The sequence below is a fragment of the Protomyctophum bolini genome (assembly GCF_963924005.1).
Source record: "Protomyctophum bolini genome assembly, chromosome: 12".
In the NCBI taxonomy this organism is placed as follows: domain Eukaryota; kingdom Metazoa; phylum Chordata; class Actinopteri; order Myctophiformes; family Myctophidae; genus Protomyctophum; species Protomyctophum bolini.
This window is the reverse complement of record NC_137873.1, coordinates 41,451,731-41,467,659: the sequence shown is the minus strand read 5'-3', so window position 1 is coordinate 41,467,659 and position 15,929 is coordinate 41,451,731. Positions and strand designations below refer to the sequence as shown.

The 15,929-nt window shown below is 42.7% G+C and overlaps 1 protein-coding gene across 2 annotated transcripts; it reads right to left on the bottom strand.

Moving 5' to 3' along the window:
• Positions 1-2,323: 2,323 nt before the first annotated feature.
• nop9 (NOP9 nucleolar protein) lies at positions 2,324-15,726 on the bottom strand. Of its 2 annotated transcripts, none has more exons than XM_080777206.1 (13): positions 15,667-15,726; positions 14,073-14,203; positions 13,711-13,860; positions 12,935-13,174; positions 11,607-11,813; positions 11,043-11,150; positions 9,870-10,011; positions 8,859-9,051; positions 7,501-7,641; positions 7,238-7,357; positions 6,019-6,231; positions 5,331-5,436; positions 2,324-2,589 (listed from the first exon to the last, which is right to left on the bottom strand). In XM_080777206.1, exons 2-13 carry the CDS (start codon positions 14,158-14,160, stop codon positions 2,435-2,437), a joined length of 1,863 nt encoding a protein of 620 aa, XP_080633332.1. In that variant the 5' UTR covers positions 14,161-14,203; positions 15,667-15,726; the 3' UTR covers positions 2,324-2,434. The 2 variants fall into 2 exon arrangements, with proteins under 2 accessions (XP_080633332.1, XP_080633333.1); XM_080777207.1 differs by having other exon boundaries at positions 13,711-13,854.
• Between the last annotated feature and the right edge of the window lie 203 nt (positions 15,727-15,929).

The following is a 15,929-nucleotide window of genomic DNA, read 5'->3' as shown; positions in this document are numbered from 1 at the left end:
AGTGCAACAACATGTTTTCAAATTAATATTAAAAAAAAATGTGGCTTGAAGAATAAAACTGTAGGCTAGACCTAAAGTCAAAGATCAGACACCATTATCTTCAACATAAAAATAGCATTCCTCTAATTACTGAGCACTGCTCCCGTAAAACTGGTTTAGGAAATAATAAAAGTCATGTATATTAAAATAAAACAATATTCTTTATATCAAAAAAAAGAAGAGTGTGACGACACAACACTACAAACCTCTTTAAACCTCTTAACCCATTCTGACCGGGAACCCGTTTTGGTGTTAGCATCATGTTATGCTTTAGCTATTGAAAAATAGCAGATCTACAAGCTCGTAGCGCGCCGTGTCCAGCGGAAACCTCGTATGAATCTGATCTCAGGTCAGAATGGGTTAAAGCCCCATTTCCAATACAGCAAAAATAGCCGATCTAGAAAGCCAAACAGGCCAGCAGCCTCAACCGTTCCTCCAAACTAGGGGCTGAAAACACTGTCATCATCACGGTCATCTTAGACTGGCTATTTTGGGAATTTAAAAAATGTCTACATAAATGAATTGAATGAATGTTCTTAATTTTAATTGTCTGCCTATAACGATAAAATGGTTAAGGGGACATCATTGCAGGCATCTGAGCTCACACAGCAGCACACACACAACAATAATGCAGATTGTCTTAACATTCTCCTTTTCTTTCAAAAGAAGGGCTGCCAGTTCAATCACGGGCACATCATGTCTGCTGGATTGTCAACTTATTTTTATTTTTTTTACTCACGATCAGCGGGTTTAACCCATTCTGACCGGGAACCCGTTTTGGTGTTTAGCATCATGTCATGCTTTAGCTATTGAAAAATAGCAGATCTACAAGCTCATAGCGCGCCACCGAGTGGCGCGCTACGAGCTTGTAGGTCTGCTATTTTTGAAAAATTCGAAGAACGACTGACATTTTTAGAATCTGATCTCAGGTCAGAATGGGTTCATCAGACCAGTGTGTGTCCAGTGGAAACCTCGTATGAATCTGATCTCAGGTCAGAATGGGTTAATATGCTGCACATGGTGCTGCTCCACATGCTCCTTCCTGAGACGGGTTCACCCCCATGCCGAGTGAGCGTACTTGTGGCACGGCCTTGATTCTGGGGGCATCTGCCAGCAAGCGCACTGCCCTCGGAGCACTCGTTCAATTAACCCATTCTGACCTGAGATCAGATTCATACGAGGTTTCCACTGGGACACACGCTGGTCTGATTATAACCCATTCTGACCTGAGATCAGATTCTAAAAAATGTCAGTCGTTCTTCGATTTTTCAAAAATAGCAGACCTACAAGCTCGTAGCGCGCCACTCGGTGGCGCGCTATGAGCTTGTAGATCTGCTGTTTTTCAATAGCTAAAGCATAACATGATGCTAACACCAAAACGGGTTCCCGTTCAGAATGGGTTAATGTTCTCCCCGTGTGACCCAGCTGGTGTTTTCTACAACCTTCTGTGAACATTCATTTGATTCACCTCTTAGGGGAGCCCCTCCGATACGGATTTCTCTCTCCGGTCTCAATTTCCCGGACGTTTCCTTCCATGTGGTGGGGGCTTAAAGAAGAAGGCTTCCGATGTTTGGGGTGTGTGGGGGCGACTTTCCAAGTCTGTAGAAAATGGGGAACAGCTTCAATTCACTGGGAAGAAAGAGGGACTAACCAGGTGCTCAATGGAGGTAGCAGGATGTGATAAATGATAATGATAAAAAGGTGCTCACACAGATAAAAAAAAAACGGGATCAAAACATGATGAAAAGAGAAGGATCCGGACACACATGGTTGACCTGATGAAGACCTGTTAGGTCGAAACATGTTGGCAGTTGGCTTTTAATTTAATAAAAGGCGTTCCTCTTTTTTTATCAAGCTTCAATTTCACTGTTATTAATTTCAGTAGGTTTATGGGAGTTAACACAATTTTGCCGTGTTATGCATTTATTCCTTCTACTTTTATGTTCAAACTTGTCCAGCTCAACTCGACATCACGAGCAAAATCTCATTTGTATTCCCTGGTCAAAATGTAATTAATTAAATGGGGGGGCCTGTTGTCCCTTGGGCATGTACTCAGGTGACCCAACCAATTTGGAATTCCATTCATAGATAAGATGATTCACCACAGTCGATTGGTCGCCGTGTTATGACTCATGATGACCACGGTTTGGCGACTCTGGTTTGGTCTACAAATGTAATCCCTCTTACACCACACCTCATATCTTATATAACACGTTTGCTTTTGTCAAATATACAAAACAAATGTAAAAAATACCAAATGCATTAGTATCATCACACAGCCAGCCATTTGTATGGTTCATTTATTTTCAAAGACAGAGAAAAGGAGGAATTACAGAGGGAAAAAAATATATAAAATCAAGACTAGATAGATGATATTATAGAGATATAAAGTTTGTCAATCCAGAATGTCATTGAACATCTTCCTTGTCTTTGATTGGCCCGTCTGTAGTTCCTGCCACTGGGCTCGTCTGCTAATGAAGTGCGACAGGGCAAACTTTGCCCAGGTGTGGCGCGCAAACTGATCAGACCTCAGCTGGGGTTCACATGCCACTGGAAATACAGACAGAGACAGAGAGAGAGAGAGAAACAGACAGAGAGAGAAAGAAAAGAGAGTCAAGAATATAAATGAAAACTAAAGTAAACTAAACATGGATTATGGCTTCACCTAACCCATTTAGGCCTTATGTCGAAATTCAAAAAAATGCCTTCTAAATCATGACAATTTTCTGAAAAACCTCATGTTTTTCAGTATCATATATCATATGGTATCATATAGTAACCACTATATCAGTGCCGTGGTTCTCAATCTTTCATGTCAAGGACACCAAAAATGTTATGTAATTTGCCGCCAACACACATCTGAAAATATGTTATTCCAGGGACTTCCGTGGCACTCTATGAGCTTGTAGATCTGCTATTTTTCAACAGCTAAAGTATAACATTGGCTTTGATCACCACGGTTTTGCTCGCCGCGTGTATAAAGGCTCTGCGAGAAGATCCGGCCGGCGATAAAAACGAGCATTTCTGAATATTTAGCAGGTTTGATATTCAGCTCTCTCGCCATACAGCATGAACGGGGTTGCGTCTGTATTAAATTGTCTGTATTAAATTACAGCCAATGAGAGCACAGCAAAGCTGCGCTCACAGACAAAGTCTGTCTGTCAAAAAGAGACTCCTGTAGTGTGAAATACGATCTGATGATGAGTCCCTGTCGCTCCCCGATGACTTTAAAAGTCCTACCATGTGTAGGCTCTAACGCCAGAGGAGAAAGCATTGAGAATCATACGGGATATGACACTGACTCAATACAATGAAACCCCAATGTACTATAAACAAACAAACCAGTGATTCGCAACCTATGGACCCCCAGTTTGACATTAGGCCACGGATCACCTTTTTATTTAATTAATTTATATAAAAATATATATATATATATATATATCCCACGATTTTGTAACCCATTTTTCACCCCCTGTGTCAATTATCTAATGTGATCCTGGGCTCTACACACCCTCCGCCAACCTAGTCCCCATATATGGGGGACATGGGGAGAGCAACGGACTTGAACTCATGCTTCCTTCATGCCTGAGTGTCCAAGTTGCTCCTTTTCCCTCGTTTCCCTGGTTGGACGTAGCACGTGGAAGGAAGTTAAGGAACACGTTATTCCAACCAGTTCCTTTCCCCTCCATCAGGCGCCCCGGCTGGCCAGGGGGAGGTAGTTTAGAGACCAGGATTACTGCATGTTTTTTGTGAGGGTACCTACCCTATGGGGGACACGGGGAGAACATGCAAACTCCACACAGAAAGGCCCTTTCGCCAACCCCGCCTCGGGTATGGTCACTGATGACGCGGAGGAGGAAACATGCCGCCAGCACCCACAGCGTCCCGGGCGGGAATCGAACCCAGGACCTTCTAGCTGTGAGGCGACAGCACTACCGACTGTGCCACCGTGCCCCTATTTTATTTTATTTTTATCAGTCCTTTAAATGACACCTTGGATTCGACTGGCTCATCAAGTTGAAGAGTATTCACTTCATGGAATTGAACGTCCCATCCATTCCAAAATAGTACTTTGTATAGTACTACAAAAATAACAAGTACTTTGTACAGTACTTTGTTTCCAACAGGAGGAGAATGCACTGCATGGTTTAAATAGGTCAGAAGATGCTGTACTGTAGGTGCCCTTTAGAAGGACAGGGAGATATATATAAAACTAAATCCAGGGGGTATTGTTTGATCCATATTCTCCAAATGGTGCAGAAGACGACCATGGAAAAAAAACACATGAAGGAACCGGTGTCTTGCGTTGCGGTGAAAAGATATTTTACGGTTGCCTCGCACAAAGAATACATTCATGAAATATATTTTCCCCACAAAGAGTGCCATTGTGTTTTTTCTTTTTCCATGGTTGTCCGCACGCACCACTTCTATCTAAAAAAAGTCCCTGGATTTTATAAATATACTTAAGGAAATGTACGATTAAATGTGCTCATATTATGATGTTAATTTGATGTGTAAGGACTCCAAGGAGATTACGTCCTAATATAAGGAACGGTACAGTACTCTTGTACAGTTGAACATGTTCTTGCGAGCACACTTTCTTTTCCTGTCAAAGTTAAAGATGCTTTTATGAATTGCTGCGTGTACATTTTCTGTATATGACAACAGTTAAATATATACATGTGATGTGCATATAGGTGTGATGTATCTTGAACTAAGCCCACCCTGACAAAGAAGCGAGCAGCAAAATGATTTGTGGCTCTGTCTCAAGCCTTCAGATAAATACAAGCCAAGTTCTATGGCATGGACTCCATCGCTCATCTCCTGCATATCATCGTCACTGCAAGAAATTATGAATTCCCTTCACACACAATTAAGGGCCTTGCAAACGGGGAGCGATAAAACGTGCCTATAGTTCATTTTCAGTGAGACCTGCGTTTCTTTTGCACTGAGAAGTCGCGGTGAGACAACGCAAGCGTACGGTATTTACGCGAGCGCGTTCCCGTGAATTTGTTGCGCGCGTGCTCGTTACGTGCACACGCCCCCCCCGCGACTCACCAGACCTGGATTCTGTTTAGCTTTTTTTTCTTTTCACACTTGCGTTGTTGCGGCCCTCTTGAGCAGACCTGTGTTGATCCAGACAACAACGCCTGCGTTCCTCGCTTCACGTTTCAAAGGCCCTTTAACCCGTCCTGAAACCAGCCACTCCTCCTCCTCCTCACAACTAACCCAGGAGGAGGAATAGGACCAATAGTGAAAGCAATATAGTTCAGGTTAATTAGCCGTCGTACCTAGTTCCTGTGCGATGCTCTGCCTCTGACTGACCGAGGCACTGTTCCACACGGCCTCCAGGACCCGACTGCCCAGCCGGGAGCACGCCATCTGGACATACTGGCCCTGGGAGGACAGACGGACATGATGAGTCATGTAGAGTCAACAACCATCGAAGCCAACGGACACTTAGACACAAGGAAGTGGCCTTGAGCAGCACACTGCATTCATGTGTGATTAAAACAGTCACTGGCATGTCCCATGAAAAAAGAAAGAAAAGAAGAAGCTAATGAATTGTCAAAGGGATATATGAATATAGAAATTCTTACGTTTCTCATATCCTACAGTATTCATTGCTGTCAGGAGGGAACCACCTAACTCAATCTTTTAGGTTTTAGATTTATTTATTTATTTTCATAAATCACTACTATTGAACACCCTTTACTGGTAAAAAAAACAAAATATTGAACCAATGAAAAGTAGTAAAAAGCGTTTTGGACAAAACCTCTTAACTCCATTGGACCCTCAAACTGTCTGCTAAAACAGCCAACTCCACCACCTCTGCCTCCCCCCTCTCAATCAAAGTAATTGACAATATATAAACACCAACTTTGATGAGGCAGTATTTCTTTGCTTTCAAAATATATGGTTTTCTTCATTTCCTGAAAAATGTATATTTGGAGTTATGTGTTTTCCTGTTGGTCTCACCTCAAGTCTCCTCAGTATCTTGCCCCTGCCCTTGTCGCTGGACGTAGTGATGAGAACCTGGAGCACGTGGCTGCCCGCTGAGTTGGCGGCCAGGGTCAGGAGGTCGGCCGGGGTCAGGGAACGCAGACTGTTGAGCAGGAGCGAGCGCTCCTTGAATTTGGCCAACGCTTGGACCAGACATGAGCCGTGGTAGCATATGGACTTCAGAGGGACCTAAGGATGAACAACATACAAGACAGTTATGAATTTAAGCATTTAGCAGGCGCTCTTAACCCATTCTGACCGGGCACCCATTTTGGTGTTGGCATCATGTTATGCTTTAGCTATTGAAAAATAGCAGATCTACAAGCTCATAGCGCGCCACCGAGTGGCGCGCTATGAGCTTGTAGGTCTGCTATTTTTGAAAAATTCGAAGAACGACTGACATTTTTTTAATCTGATCTCAGGTCAGAATGGGTTAATCAGACCAGTGTGTGTCCCGTGGAAACCTCGTATGAATCTGATCTCAGGTCAGAATGGGTTAATCCAGTAAGCAAGAACAACACATGTTAATACATCACATACATAGAAATAGTCATCAAGGATCATCATAAGCAAGCTAAGAACCTAACATCTGTCCAACAGTAGAATATATACAGTACAATGCACCTATGAGTATACACCATAGAGTGCTATGTCTACATAAAATGCTATTTAACCCATTCTGACCTGAGATCAGATTCATACGAGGTTTCCACGGGACACACACTGGTCTGATTAACCCATTCTGACCTGAGATCAGATTCTAAAAATGTCAGTCGTTCTTTGAATTTTTCAAAAATAGCAGACCTACAAGCTCGTATCGCGCCACTCGGTGGCGCGATATGAGCTTGTAGATCTGCTATTTTTCAATAGGTAAAGCATAACATGATGCTAACACCAAAATGGGTGCCCGGTCAGAATGGGTTAAAATGACATAAGTTTAGCCTTTGCACACGCCTGTAAGGTCGCAGAGGCTGGTGCAAGTGCTACGGCAAGTGCCATAGGCTGAGATGGAGTTGCCGCCTAATGGGTGAGCCTCAGGCTTACGTTCAAGAATTACCACTGATTTTTCAATCTGTTGTCCTCCAAAGGTTTAAGTGGTTAAAAATCATGGTTTGAAGTTGAACATGGCCAAATCAAAACGTGGTTCATCAGTTTGCCCGAGGAGTAGATGGGACATAACAGGTGTGTGACTTACCTCTGTCTGAATGCCGCCCTCTTCTGTGTCGGAGTGGTAATACACCTCGTAGGTGAGCAGGGACATGAAGAGAGGGAGGCAGCTGGCGTGTCGGCTGCCAGGCTCCGCACAGTGGAAGGCCTGGGATGGAAGGGGTAAAGAATATGCTAGTTTTACTATACTACTACGACTACTACAACAACTCATTTGATTATTTACTCACAGTCAATGTACTGTACAAGCTACGGTGGAATGCACGGGTGGAGAAAGTGGTGCTTGCTTACGTCGAGAAGGCACTGCATCATCTCGGCCTGTTTCTCCCCGTTTTCAGCGCAGCCTTCCGCCAGCTGGACAACCACACCCATGTGACCTGCTGCCAAGATGGCCTCTATGCCCTGGACCAGCTCATCCAACACCCTCGAGAACTACAGGAGTGGAACAATGAATGTAATGCCGGTGACGTTTACACTTTGCACATGTTTGCGGAACTCGACTTCGTCTCGTTCCTGACCTGCATCACTGTCGTGGCAATAATCACGTTAAAACACACACCATCTCGTGTGATTTTGCTTAAGTAGAAGATAATGTCTGGGAGCAGAAATTGGTGTGCAGTCAAGACTCTTTTTATTATTGAACTAGCACTGCGTCTGATCCGGCACTTGGCATTTCCCAAAGCATGGCATAATAAACTTGAACTATCATTTAGGACAGTGGTTCTCAAAGTGGGGTCCAGGCAGGGACCCCCATGGGGTACTTGAGGGAGTTCCAGGGGGTCCCCAGCTAAATGACAGTTTGGAACCAAATGTACCCTTAAGGGTCTGTAACTCTGAGAGTGTACAAATGGACCCTAACGGGTCCGTTTGGTTCCATTTTGTACACCCTCAGAGTTAAATTAACATTCATTTCACAAAATAAATTGGGGTCCCAGAGATAGAAATGCCATTAAATGGGGGTCCGTAGACTAATGCATGTCAAACTGGGGGTCCTTGAAATTAAACGGGTTTAGAATCACTGCTGGAGCCGACAAAAATCTTCCTTTATGGGGGTCTCTGCATGGCATATCTTTTCCCATGGGGGGGGGTCCGGTCCGCGGGCTAATAAATGTCAATTTGGGGGGTCCTTGACATGAAAAGGTTTGGGAACCAGTGATTCAGGACCTTAGGTTTTTTTAGGTTTATTTATTTAGCATATAGTACAAATAAATGACAATAACATATCAAAGAAACAAAAATATAATGCAAGGAAAGGAAGAAGCCTTATAGGCTATATGGAATCCTTTCCTGAAGGAAGAGGTTATTGGTTTAAAAGATTAAAAGTTCATAAAGAACAGTACATAAATCTACAAGTTGTCAAAGGGGGGCAGCTGTGCAGTAAAGAAAATAAAAACACAGACTGCACAGAAAACAGAAATAAACAATACAACAACAAACACACAAAAGAAAATATAACACATCAAGGTAAAACATGTAATCTACAGAGACGAAAAAATAAGATATTTCTTTAGATGTTTTTTGAATATTGGCAAGGATAATGAGGATTTAAGTGAGGCATCTAGGGAGTTCCATAGATGAGGGCCTCTAAATTTGATGAAAGATTGATGTTTGGACGTGCGACAATATTTCATATTTGGTATATACCTTACCATTATATACTTGGCAGAGGCCGCGATAAACCTCTGTACGGTGAAGTTGGCGATGGGATGGAGCGCCAGGTTGACCAGCTGGCCCTTGAGGTGGTTCCTGTAGAGCTGACGGAGGAGGGCCTTGTGGGCCAGCCGGAGGAGAACCTCCACCAGGCGACTGGCCGCCTGGTCCTTCAGAAACACCAGCAGAGGACTAACGGGTTCAGGACAGAAGAGGGAGACACAATCAGGTGCGGTATTAGGGGTGTCACACATTATTACATAACCCATTCTGACCCGAGATATCAGATTCATACGAGGTTTCCACTGCGGACACACACTGGTCTGATTAACCCATTCTGACCCGAGATCAGATTCTAAAAATGTCAGTCGTTCTTCAATTTTTCAAAAATAGCAGACCTACAAGCTCGTAGCGCGCCACTCGGTGGCGCGCTATGAGCTTGTAGATCTGCTATTTTTCAATATCTAAAGCACGACATGATGCCAACACCAAAATGGATTCCCGGTCAGAATGGGATAATAATGTGTCTAATCGCAGCTATTTGAGATAGTCGCAATTATTTTTTGTCATAATCGTTTCCATGTTGACAGATGATCATACATTTAAAAAAAAAAAGCTGAAATAGCATATCTATTTCGGCTATTTTTTGGGGGCTTTTTTAAAGTATGAAATGTATAAAAATGCCAGTAAATTCTTAGAATATTTCAGATATTTGTCGTGTCTGCGCTGCGCACCAGTTTTTATTACAAAGCCTAAAAGGCAAAACACAAATGGAAATTTATATTCGTGTTACAATTTCCAATATGCCAAAAATACAATGAAATCATTCATCGCAATTATTTGTGTCACAATTAATCGTCAACTTAAATGTGTAATGGTGACCGCTCTATACAGTATATATATATATATATATATATATATTCCTCCACAAACTTCCTAGGACTTCACATTTGATTTTATTATGATATTTGGGGACAGGTCATTTATTGAGAATGGCATTGAAGACTGACCTGACTCCAGGGGCAGCGCTGCGAGTGGTCAAGTACTCGATGACAGCCGTGAGGATCTTCTTGCAGAGTTTGGGTCGTTGTCTGTGACACACAGTCAACATGGTCTGGAAAACGGCACTGGCAGCTGCATCCGTCACACTCACTGAAAGACACACGTTTACAAGACAATGCTGCTTTCATTGACGTTTTTTTTTCTTTCTTTCTCTTTTTCTTAGATTTCACAGCAGATAGTTACGTACGTGGTTCAATATAGATAATACTTTTTCTATTTTCAATGAATAGCAAACGAAATAGCAAAAATCTTTTGCTATTGTTTTCTCCAATGACTTATACACGGTATAAACAGCGGTTGAGTCAAAGAATAGATGAAAACGGTTTCCTACAGATGTTCTCATCAGGGTGGACATTTGTCAAGCAGGTTAATTTCCAATAGGGTATTCTATAGAGTCTATAGAATACCCTATTTAAGCAATATTACACGAGAGGTTGTGGTTTAACGTGATTATTGCCACGACAGTGATGCGGTCAGGAACGAGACGGAGTTGAGTTCCGCAAGCATCACTGAAGTGGCAATAATCACGTTAACCCACACCCTCTCGTGTAATATTGCAATTCTACCACAGTTACCCTTAATTAAAACTATTAAAATCGCTGAAAGAATATATTTTTTTAATGACAGATGTAGTCACTATGACCACAACCTTCACAAGAAACTAGCTAGCCTAGCCACCGAGTTTGCTAGCGCTCTGGGAGAACAGAGCAGCTGAAATCTTTGTTTTGATTAGGTGGTGAACAGTGCTGGTTTAACCCACGGCTAGAAGGCTGTTTCAACCAATCAGATTGCTTCCTCGAAACGACCTGTGGTAGAATGAAAATTAACCTGCTTGACAAATCATCCTAGCAAAGATGAGTCTATAGATGAGTCTATAGTATAGACTCATGAGTCTATAGAGATGAGTCTATAGTATAGACTCATGAGTCTATAGAGATGAGTCTATAGTATAGACTCATGAGTCTATAGAGATGAGTCTATAGTATAGACTCATGAGTCTATAGAGATGAGTCTATAGTATAGACTCATGAGTCTATAGAGATGAGTCTATAGTATAGACTCATCTTTGCTAGGATGAGGTTTAATGTGGTGTTGTTGGTTGATTAAGAAGACAAACTCACCGTTGACATTGTCCATCATAGACTCAGTCAGACTTTTCAGCTCATACCAAAATGACGTGGGCACGTCAAAGTCTGTCATCTGAGGGACGGCACTCCAGTGTTTAGAACCTGGCAAAAGGTGGCGAGAACAAAGAAATGCTAAATGGTGCATTTATATATGGCTCTTTTATCCAAAGCGCGTCATTCAATTCAATTCAATTCAAAGGGCTTTATTGGCATGAGAAAACATACGTTTACATTGCCAAAGCAGAAAGAACAATACAGCAATGCACTCAAAACAAAAATGATGTACATTTGAAAGTCAGAATCTTCAATAGATCAATTTCTATGTACCAAGATCACTTGATGCAGGTATAGTGCAGGAATATACACAATGATTAGTCTTTAGGGTGGTTGTGTTCCATTCACACACCGAAGGCACCAAAAGCAAATAGGGGTCCACACTCCACACACAGACGTCTTGGGCACAACATGCAGTAATTCCTAGGACGTCTGTGGACGTCTTGTGTTAAGTAGTACGTAAGGTTTGTGTGTGTGTCTGGCTGTCTTTCTGCCCTTCCTTACCTGGAGGAGGGCATTGTGTCCTGGGTGGTCCCAGGCAGCCTGCCAGCACATGCAGAAGAGTGCGGACCACGTGCGTGCCGTGCATGTCTTTGATGAACTCTTCGGTGTTATCTCTCACCACCTGACTTAAAGACAACACCTGAGCCTCCAGGATGCCACAGTCGTCCTCCTCTTCTGTGATATCGGACGACTCCTTCTTAGGTGAGTCTAAGGTGCGCACAGAAAAAGAGAGAATGGTCCTCACCTCATACATCAAGCAAATGGGATATGTATACGCAGTATAACTAGCATATTGCTGCTCGTGTCAATACTTTCCATTGGTTAAAATATTATATTTATTATATATTTATTTACTTTTATCTTTTCAAAATGGTAAAAGAAAAAAGATCAACACAAAAATAGCCGATGGACAGTTTTTTCCCCCGCATAATTGGACAATGTAGGGCAGGCCATTAATGTATGGTATGGTAATGTATGTCAATTTAAATATAGAGAGACAAGGTTTATAGGGTTGTCCCGATCCGATCACGTGATCCGGAAATCAGGGCCGATCACGCCCTTTTCAAATGACCGGGAGCAAAAAAATAATCATCTAGTATCAATATTATATCCATATCATGCTATTAGACTGGACATTGTCTGTGATTTTGGACATTGTACTATTGTGATATAGTGATATAGTGTTCTATAAAAAATAACAATATCGGATCGGGGGGAAATCGGCAGATACTCAAAATCAAATGGATCGGATCGGGATCAAAATAAAAAACGTGATCGGGACATCCGTAAAGGTTTGTGCCTGACAGCTACTAAAACAAAGGTGACAATTGACCAGAGTTAAGGTATAGTTCAGTCTTAGGGCCGATTCATACTCCTATTTTAGAGCCGAATAAAAGTCGGTTCGGTGCTGTAGTGCCTACAGTCATTTGAGGTTCGGGGGGGCGGGTACCGTCCTAAAGTCGTCTCTTCGGTGCTACTGACAATTTCTGACGAGCGCTTAATCATTTCGGCACTACAGTGCCGAAACAGCGGTAAAATAGGAGTATGAATGGGCCCTTACCTGTCCACCACCCAGCCATCTGTCTGAGCGTATAGTTCAGTCTAAAGGCTCATTCATAGTCAGGCTTTTCGGTGGTGAGGTGACCACCGCTCCGGTGGTGACGTTGGGCTGGGGGGGCGGCTCGTGACATCATGTTGTAGTTCGGTGGTCACCTCACCACCGAAAATCCAGAATATGAATAAATAACGCTTTACCTGTGCACCACCGAGCCAGGTTAAAGGTCAGTCTTACCTGTGCACCACCGAGCCAGGTTAAAGGTCAGTCTTACCTGTGCACCACCGAGCCGTCTGTCTTAGCGCGCTCTCCACAACGTGACCTCCACATCGGTCACACGACACCGTCTTGAACTCTGAACCCGAGGCTCCGCCCAGCTCGGCCAGAACCTCCCCGACCTGTTTGGGGCTGGCCAATGGGAGCAGCCGCTGAAGAGTGACGCTGCCCGTTCTGTCCATGGCTACCATCGCCGCTTGACCTTTCACCTCCATGAGCACGTTCTCCACGAACATCACTGCATGAGGAAATATTAGGAACACATTTTACAGTCAGATATTTTTTTTTTAATAGGATCCGAAACACAAAAAAACAATTGAGGTGCTCAGACGTCTCAGGTGCCCAGAGAGTCAGACTGCCCACTCTTCCTGTATCCCGTTTGTAGTGCCTAAACCCCATTATTAGGCGTTACTGTCTGGTTGCCAACAGCCAGGATTGATGTTATGACATGTGCTCCAGAAAGTGATGTCCATTCAGTTCAAGTATATTTATTAGCTGCCAAAGGCCTATACTTTTACATATAAATAAACATATAAGTCAAAAGAATATATGCCGGTAGACAATGAGCCCTCCAAACACAGTCTAAAAACTGTTTGCCTCTGCATGTCAGCAACACAGGTGCACCTGATTAGGGCCAGAGTTAAATACCCCTCCCTGTAACCATGGTAACCAAGGCCTTGATTGACAAGTCCTTCAATGACAGCACAGAATAGACGCATTGCTCAAATGGCTCTTACACCGTTGCTTGCGAGTATAATAGGCCTTCTCTCTCACCTCTCTCCTCGTCCTCTTCGAAGGCTTCGGCGAGTCGTTCTCCAACCCTGCGGAAGTATCCCACACTGGGGGCGTCCAGGTGCTTCTTAGCTCCATCAGCACCTCCTTCATGCTCGTCATGATGTCCTTTCTTCTTTCTGCTCCCTGCTCCTTCATTGAATGATTGATTGAAAATGTTATTAACAGATTGCAGAATGAGTACAGTCAATTGACCTGTACCGGCTTCCGTACAGGTCAATACTAAAACTGGGACGAGGATGAAACCAGAAAAAGCACTAAGACTTGATTTTCAATTCATCAGAACATGTAAAGACGTACGAATATACACTTCTATCATGCAACATAAAAGTAACAGTCATCACCTTCTTCTTGAACGCCGGTGGGGCCTTTCCTCTTTGTTCCTCCTTCTTTCTTCTGTGGCTTATTCTTCTTCTCCACTTTCTCCAGCATGGCAGCAGCAGACTGTTGACCTGGTGATACTTCTCAGGTGGACCTTCAGTCGGGGAATAAACGCAAGCATTCGCAAACTGTGATGTCAGGCAACACTGTCTGCAACTAATGTTGCGTCACCTGGCTTTCCACCTCGGAGGAAAGCCTGGTCTGTGTTACAAAATCGCCATGTGAACCAGTCTGGAGCGGATGGTAAAATACGTTGTAGTCAATGATTTGTAGTCATCTGGCAGGAAACCACGAGGCGGAAGTACCCAAAATAAGTCCCCATGATTGTAATTTACCTACCCAATAAAATTAAAAATGAATAACAACATAGGTATACACAGACGCTAAATAGTAATGAATGTACACTCACATAAAAATCAGCTAAACTACGCTGCATCAATGATTCTATTGGGTAAGGCGGCAGGCCCTAAAATTCTGAGTATACTCTAAGTATTTTGGGTACTTCTGATTCCACCTTGCGGTTTCCTGCCAGATGACTACAAATCATTGACTACAACATGACGAAAGTTACCATCCGCTTCCGACCGGATCATAAACCGAAATGGAATGCTGCCCAGGCTAGTCTGCATTTCTGCAACAGAATCCCAGAACCCCTCTTTTAGCCTTTACTTTACAACAGTGGTTCTCAACCAGTGGGCCGGGGACCACCAGCGGTCCTTAAGGGATCCTGGTGGTTCCCAGCTAAATGATGGAGAGTTGGTTACCAAATGGACACCTTAGCTATCTTAAATCTTTAACTCTTGAAAGTGTAAAATGTGGTTTCTCTCGAGCGTTAAATGATAGTTAAACATCTGCATTACTTAATTTACAAGAGGTCTACACAATTAGAGCATGTAAAATGATTTCCTGTTATCTCTCCTTAAATGCCTCCACATAAATACAGCATGGAATTTTGTGGACACTGGACACACAATCCAACGACGTTTTTGAGGCTAAATCTCATCATTGATTGATTGAATTTTTGATTGAAATATAACAGTTTGCCGAATTACAGTACATTTAAAGCACAAACTCAATACATAGACTGTTAACTGTGAGTGGACGACCCAATTAAGCATTACACTTTTTTACAAGAGGGTCCACCATGTTCAATTCATCACAACATTTAGAGACATACAAAGAAATAGACACTTCTATATAGACAAAGCACAGAACAGGAATTCAATTAATCATATAGATCAGATGGTGGTCCGTGGCTCAGATGCAGAATACATAATTGACCTTCATGTGAAAAGGGTTGAAAAGCACAGTTTTTTAACAAGAACATGCGCATGCATGGGGCTTTATATGTTGCTAAAGCTAGCTAAGCTAATCGCCAACGTTTTTAAGTTTAAACTTTTCAGCAGACCAAAGAACAACAACACTATTAACAGCATGAACATTGAACAGTGTAACGAGTGGGAACTTGCTAGTTATCATTTATAGTTAACACTAGCGGTTTGTAGCGGCAATAAATAATAAACCACACACACTCAAGAAAATGTATTCTACTCTTACCATAAAAAATAACACCGCTAACATGTGTAGAACGCTGCTGTGGTGGTGCTGTGCGTTGTGACGCGTAATGATTACGTACGAGTGGTGCCAAAACTTGCCAATGCCAGATTTTGCTGGCAAAATAATAAGCGACCAGGTCAATTTAAATCTAATATCCATTCATTTACCCATCAGCTGTTTACTGGTATTTTCCGAAGAACCTTGGGGATTTAAATAGATATTATACATACAAATTGTAACCCGAAACTGCCAATATTTACAAG